A 7,388-nucleotide genomic window follows, 5' to 3' on the forward strand; every position below is an offset into this window, starting at 1 on the left:
CTCTTTCTTAAAGTTCAGATACTTAGATAAGCAGAATTATCATTGAACTAAAACATCTTGCCTGATGTCTTGCTCAACCTGCCGCTGGTGTCCTGCTGCTGGCCCCGTGTGCCCATGGTGGGACTCTGGGTCCACTGGCCCTTAGTTCACTAAAGGGACCTGAGGAGGTTGGGGGCCTGGGCATGGCAAACAGACACACTGGGCATGGTGTCTCCCAGTTCCAAGACACGACCCCGCCCTCCCTTCCCAGCAGGGATCCTTCCTAAAGGATAGGCAACTCCTGATTTTTCCATCTCTGGGGTCTGAGAAACATCCACTCTGGGAAACTCAACTTGCAGTTGAACTCAGCCACCACATTGAGATGTAGTCTGTAGGTACTTGGAGGCCCAAGCTGGGTGCCGGTGGGGCTAACTCCTAGGAGAATGGTGCTGGGATCATGTGGCTCTCTTCCTGTCTTGATATCCTCTATTCTGTCTCAGAAAAGAGTCTGAGAGCTGGTCTGGCCTTCTGCTCAGCCTCACCCAGAGCACTGTTCCCTTCCTCTGGGGAAGAGGTGGGAGGAAGACGCTGCTGAAGGTCAGGACTAGCTATCATGGGGCCAGGTTGGTGGCAGCTTTCATGGCTCTGTGTTCAGCACCATCTCCCTCCCTTCAGCATCACCAGGCTGTCCTGAGGCTCTCCACCTGGTTTTCCAATCTGAACACTAAGGCCAGGGAGGGAAGAACAGCTTTGCAGCCTGCTTGTGTTTGGGAGCATTGAATACATTTAAAAATGGCCGCTCGGTAGCCTTGGAGAGGATGGTCTGCGGCCTTCCCCATCCTCACTCCCTTCCCAAAGCCGAAGCAGCTCAGAGAGAAGAGGAGGAGAAGGAGGCAGGGAGACTCCCCTTTGGCTGAGGAGCCAGCTGAGCAGTTGACTGGTGCTGGGGTTGGGGCTCCTTTCTTCCAGCCTGTGGATAGCTTCCTTTACTAATTCTTAGGAACTGAGTGGATGCTTTAGAGGCGGCGGGGTGGGCCTGGCCTTGGAGGCCACCCAACACCTGCACCCTCCCCCTCCCCCATCTCTCCACACAACCAGGCCATTCACCCTGGCTGCTGGCTGCTGCGGTGCAAGCCTCCACCTGCAGGCAACTGCCACCCCAGGGCAGGCAGAGGGCCAAGGACCTGGCTTCCTGGCCTCCCTCCCATCCCCTGGAATCCAGAGTCTGAGGAAGAGTTGGGGGCAAAGGGTGAGAGTCCTGGGAAGGCCAGGCCTGCTGAGGGCTGGCAGAGGAGCTCCTGCGGCAGGGCACACAAGGTCAGGCTGCAGAGCATTCCCAGTCAGACAGTTGTTTGCATAAAAGCCAAAAGCCACTGCACCTGGGGTGGGGAGGCCCTCTGGGGAGGTACTCCCTGGCTTGAGGGGAGAGGGGGAAGGAAGGTGTCATGGAAAGTCCCTGAAGGACACGGGGTGTTGAATTTGCTGCGGTTTTGTTTTTAACTCTGTCTTGACCTGTGAAGTAGGCAGCTGCCTCCCTTCCCCCCAAATAACAGACCTTCCCCCAGAATAACTGAACATACCCAAGGAAAGAGCCTGCAGTGGAAAGAATGGGGTTAGAGGGCCTGCGGGTGATGTCAAGCATCCCCCTTCCCCAGGACTAAGGGGGCAGGGAGCCCCAGAGCAGCCTTTTCCCATCACCTCGCCTTTCCCCTCAACCCCCCAGCGCCCCCCACCCCCGGGCCCAGAAGGGCTGCCTAGTCAAATAAACCACAGCTCTGGGGGTGGCTGGTGGATGGGAAGTAGGGGGGCAGATGCCGCCTCCTCCCCCAGGCTCATCCTTCCAGGGGTTCCATCCCCATGCCACCCCCACTGGAATCACATCCTCAGCACCTCCACCTCCCTCTCCTCACACACTGTGTGTGTGTGCCCACGATGGGGGAAAGCGGGAGAAAGCAGACCAAATCACTGAATCCAGCAGAGCTCTGAAGTCTCCAAAAAACAAACGCCGGCCTCATTAACTCCAGCTGAGTGTCCAGACTCCTGGGTTCCAACCTCAGCCCTGCCGCTCTCTGGGTCACCCTGGGCACTTTGGTTTCTCTCTCTGCGCCTAGATTCCACCCCCACCCTACCCCGCCCGGAGTCAGGGGTTTCTGAAGTTCTTTTCCAACAGACTCAGCCTGGCCTCAACCCCACTGCTCTAGCCAGGGCTTTCCCATTGTCCAGAAACAAGAATAGGAGAGAAACAGGGTTTTGTCCGCTCTTCCTTCTCTCCCCCAAAACTCAGGCACTGGGAGGGAGGTGGGGCGCTGGAGCCAGGAGACTGGAGGCCTAAGATTTTCCCAAGTGGTCACAGGAACCCGTTCTATAAAATTCCAACCCTGGCCCACAAGCTGGGGGTGGGGTGGGGACAGGGCAGTGGCATGGTGGGAGGCTCGGAATATGAGCAGAGAGGTTGGGTCTGAACCTCGGCCCTGCCCGCGCCGTCCTCTCTCAGGACCTTCTCTTAAATCCTCGTGGACCCAGACACCAGATTCCCGGGTTGGGGTTTCCTGGGAGAGGACAGCGAAGGCCGGGGTGGGGGCAGGGGGAAGGGGTGCGGTGCGAGGTGGGAGCTGAGGGGGGTGTGAGGGGAGGGGCAACTGCACTTCTGAGAAACAGCTCGGCGTCTCAGCAGCCCGCAGCCTAACCCCCTGCCTGCGGCTTCACAGCTCGCTCCTCCTGCCGCCCACGCCGCTCGGGGCCTCTCCGGGGGTCGGCAGCCCCCGCGGAGGCGGCGGCTGCTGGGGAGGAGCCGTAGCTCCGGGGACAGCGGAGTGGAACCCGTGGGGCGGGGTGGAAAATGGAGGAAGGCGTGGGTCGCGTGACACCCCAGAAGTAAAAACCCATCCTTTACTCGGGGTCCTGAGCGCTGGACCTCGGCAAGCCGTGTGTCCCCCGCCTCCTCCCCCAGCCCAGGTACTCTCCCATCACACCCCAAGCAGGATCCAGAAGTGAAACTGCTCAGGGTCACAGCCCAGCGCCGCCGCTGCGCCCCGCCCCGCCCTTCCGGGCACTGCAGCCTTGCAGGATCTCCCAGTGCTCGGGCGACTGCAAGGGAGGAAACTGGGGGAGGGGAAAGGGAAGTGCCCCACGGGGCAGTCTGCAAAGCGAGGCCTTCTCTCCTGGGGGTGCCCGCTCGTAACCACGAGTGGGAACCTCGAGAGGCGCGGACCTTAACTGCAGCCGAGGGACAGGCGCCTGCACTTCCCGCCACCGCCACTGGGTGTCACTGCAGCCGCGCGGCTGAGCCGGCTCGGAGCCGTCGGGAGGACCCGGCGCGGGTCCCAGGGAGCGGGCAGACCCGAGCCTGCCGCGCCCGCGGGGTCCTGCCTGGGCTTCGCCCCTAGAGGCCCCGTGGTGCTTGGATGCGGTGTTCAGACCTCCCTCCACCCACCCGATCTCTCAAGGCCTTCACCCAGCCCACCGACTCTCCATGAAGAGCAAACTAATAATCCCCTTGCTCCGCGACGGATGGGTTCATTGCTGGGGCGCCGCGCGAGCCTCCTGCTGCTGGCCCGGGAATAAAAGGCGCATCTTCGATGGCTTCGGCGGGGCCCGGTGAGCTGAAAGTCAGCCCTCCCCAACCCAGCGCGCCCCCTGGCAAGGCGGGCCGGCCTTTCCGCCGCAGAGGCGGAGGTGGCTCTCTGGAGCCAGACGCCCGCATTTCCGCGAGGGTTCGGCCCGTCGGGCGCCAGAGATCTAGAGGAGGCAGGGGAGAAGGGAGAAGGAAGGGCGGGCGGTGGGTGCAGATCACGTGTTGCGGAGCCAGAGCTACTGCTGGATGAGTCCCCGGATGACTCCTACTCACCCAGGCGCCCCTTCCCACCCCTAGCTCATCCCTTGGATGTTTGGGACAGACCAGCTTGGGAGAAGGTAACCAAAAGGTGGGAACCTGTATGGGACTGATCTGATCCATGTAAGAGGGCTGTGGGTGGTCCAAGGCTGGGAGAGAGGAGATACGCTGGAATCTTTTGGAAAACCGAGATAGGAATGCCCACTTCTACTCTGCTGTGGATCTAACTCAGGGCACCAGTTGGGCACTAGATGCAGAGGAACATGCCCATTGGCTGCAGGTTTGTGAGGTGTCGGTGGCCCATTCTGTCCCTGCCTACAGCTTCCCCTCAAACTCAAAGGTCACAGGGCCCAGCTCCACTACAGGGATCCCTAGAGGGACCCATGGGGTGGAAGGAGTAGCATTGACCTCCCACTGTTCCTCAGTCTCCCCCAAACCACCTCGAGGTAAACCCAATCCAAGTAAAAACAAACTGCTTACCATGAAAACACAGTTTTTGATAAACGGCCCTCCAGATGCCCAGCAAAGAAAAACTGGCCCCTTCAGTGGAACAGACCTGGGCTTGTAAGAGGACGCTAGAGGCCATCACAGCTCAACCCATATGCAGTTGAATTTCAGGCCTCATTAGGGCCTGGTACAGCACAACACTTCTCAGCCCAAGTGGTACCCCCACTTCCCAACACCCCTTCCTGTATAAAGATCATGGGGGACCCCTGGGGGCCAGCCTCAGCCCCCAGGGTCACCCACTCCCCTGAGGCCCTAGATTCCAGTCTTCAACACCCAACTTCCCTAAGATCCAGTTCCTCCTTCTCCCCACCCGCCCCCCAACTCCCCACCCCAGCTGGAAGCTCTGTGGGAAGAGACTACTGCACACCTCATACCCCAGCCCCAAAGCTGAGGTTCTGCCACTGACCCCTCACCCCACCCCACTGCTGGGCAAGTTGGACCAATCCCTGACCTCTCTGGGTCATCTTTTCTGCCTGCCAGACCAGATCAATGGTTCAGTCTTGAAAACTTTTTCTAAATACACCATGACGCCAAACTCCCAGATAGAAAGACAGTGCTCCCCCCAAAGCTCCCCAGCCTGCCCTAAAACCCCTACTGGAACCCTTGGACTCCCAGACACTGTTAGAAAAGTGCTCATGTAGCTGGTTCAGAAGAAAGGATCCTTCCCAGTGGCCTTGGACTCCCCTGCCTCTCTCTTTTCCTCCCTCCCTCCCTCCTCAATGTGCCTGGCACTGGAGCAAGAGGAACCAGCCAGGCAGGGCCACTGAGCCGAAGCTGACCCCTTAGGCCTGCACTGGGAGGTCCTCCACCCATGAACTTGGAGGCTGCCTACGTTTCATTGACCAGGGTGTCTGGGGAGCAGGGAGAGAATGAACTGGCCAGAGCTTTGTCTGTCTGGACGACCTTCCCAGAACATCCTAAGAGAGGTGGGCTCCCCTAGAATCCTGGGCATCTGTTCCCAGAGTCCAGAAAGTTGGCACCAGCCCTCTCTGACCTCCATACGTGAGCAGGCAGGGAGGCCCACCCTGTGGCCACACCCTCCCACAGGTCCAGGTGTACCCAGGACAGCTCTAGACCTTGGTGCCCAGCTCACAGCAGCCACACTAGCCCCAGGAGCTGGTGTCTATGATGTGTCCATGATGTGCAGCAGGCCTTTCAGGGCCAACCCGCTGCATAGGCCCCACATCACCCTCTCTCAGGGCCTGCGTCCTCTTCAGCAGGGGGAAATGTGGGGAATTTCCTTTCCTTTCCCACAGCTTTTTTCTGATTTCTGAAATGTTCTTTAAAAAGCACGTTTTTAAAGATAATCAAACCCAATAACTTAAAATTGAAAAGACATTATCTGAGGCTCTAGCCTGTACTTCCTCTACCTTCTTCCACCAGCCCAGATTTCCTTATAACCACAGGCCTCCGCTATCCGGCACGGCAGCTCTCCTTGGCAGTCCCTTCTGCTGTCTGGCCTCTGCGGGTCATGCTGCATCCTTGGAGCTGGGGAATCTTGCCCGAGTCCCTCTGTGACCTGAGGGTCCCTCGTCCCCCACACTGTCAACTGCTGGCTCTCCTCCAGCAAGCCAGCGATCTCAGCCAGTCACCAAGGACGTCCGGCTGCTGATTTCCAGTATCCAGCTCAAGGCTGAGCCAGCTACCTCCAAAGGCCCCCAGCAGCCCAGGTCCGTCAGAGGGGCCAGTACTGAGAAGAATAGGGACAGAGAACAAAGGACAAGGCAGGGAAGGACTGTGTTCACCACTTGTGAGATGGGCTGAGCCTGACCTCTGTCCCTAATTGTATCTATGACCTCAGGGGGCAGGGGGGACTCTCCTTGAACCTCAGTTTCCCATTTGTAAAATGGGAATGATATCTACCTCACATATTCCAACTAGCTGACTGACATAGAAAGGCTTGGTCTCCTGCCCTGTGCCTCAGGCAATGAGAGGTCACTGTGTGCTATCTTTATGCAGCCTAAATACCTGGACATGCTTAAGAGGGGACTCGGGGACTTCTCCGGTGGTCCAGGGTGAAGAATCCACCTTGCAATGCAGGGGACACAGGTTTGCTCCCTGGTTGGGGAACTAAGATCCCACGAGCTGTGAAGCAACTAAGCCTGCGCACCACTAGAAAGTCCATGCACTACAAGGAAAGATCTTGCGTGCTGCAACCCAGCCAAATAAATAAACTAAAAAAAAAAAAAGTGACTCATTCTAACCCTGTAACTCACCCCAGCCTGGACCCCTCGCACCCATACTTTGGAAGTTGGTGCTGGGCATCCATGGCCAGCACATAAGCCAGTACCAGCCAGCTCGAGCCCAAGGAGCAGCCACTGATGAGATGGTTCTGGGAACCATGGCAGGTGGCAGGTTGCACTGGTCCCTGGCTCCTCAGATCTTGCTAAAAAGAAACAAAATCTTCACCCCTCTCATTTCTGGACTGCAGTACTTTCTTCAGGGTAAATCCCCAGCAGGTTCCAGGCTGAGCATGGATGAAGCCTGTCTGCCCATCTCTGTCCGAAAGGCCTGACTCCCCGGCCTCTCCTCTCCTCAGGATTAGCCGAGGTTGGGGTGCTTCGGTCACAAGTGGCCACGCTGGGCCTGCCAAGTCTGGCCTGATGGCTGGTTGTGGTGGCTGGTCCTTCTCAAAGTCCCCCTAGGACAACACCACTTGCCAGCAGGAGGGCTGCAGAGAAGGAGGGGCTCTCCAGGGAGGATCCCCTACCGGCGGTTTAGGAATTCCACCTGGCAGTCAGGCAGTCGTGGGGGAAAAGAACAGCCAGGACCTGGCTCTCCCACTGTGATTTGGGGCCATTCTGAGGAGTCCGTTTCCTCACCTGCAAAATGGGATACCACGTCGTGCCCAACCAATTGAAAAGACAAAGCTTATACAAAATTAAAGAATGAATCGCATGTACTGATTCATTGTACCAATTCATTCATGTACCGAATCACATGTATGCTCAGTCATGTCCGACTCTTTTCGACCCCATGGACTGTAGCCTAACAGGCTCCTCTGTCCATGGGATTTTCCAGGCAAGAGTACTAAAGTGGGTTGCCATTTCCTTCTCCAGGGGTTCTTCCC

General features: G+C 58.0%; 1 protein-coding gene across 1 annotated transcript; it reads left to right on the plus strand.

Annotated features, from left to right (window-relative positions):
- Positions 1-3,310: 3,310 nt before the first annotated feature.
- On the plus strand, positions 3,311-7,388 carry LOC147351710 (uncharacterized). The gene is made up of 3 exons (XM_086357872.1): positions 3,311-3,576; positions 3,851-3,891; positions 5,886-7,388. The coding sequence occupies exons 1-3, from the start codon at positions 3,452-3,454 to the stop codon at positions 6,080-6,082; spliced, it is 363 nt and encodes a 120-aa protein (XP_086213998.1). The 5' UTR covers positions 3,311-3,451; the 3' UTR covers positions 6,083-7,388.

This window comes from Bos grunniens, chromosome 19 (genome assembly GCF_055505025.1).
Source record: "Bos grunniens cultivar Pamir isolate PY7600 chromosome 19, Bosgru_T2T1.0, whole genome shotgun sequence".
In the NCBI taxonomy this organism is placed as follows: domain Eukaryota; kingdom Metazoa; phylum Chordata; class Mammalia; order Artiodactyla; family Bovidae; genus Bos; species Bos grunniens.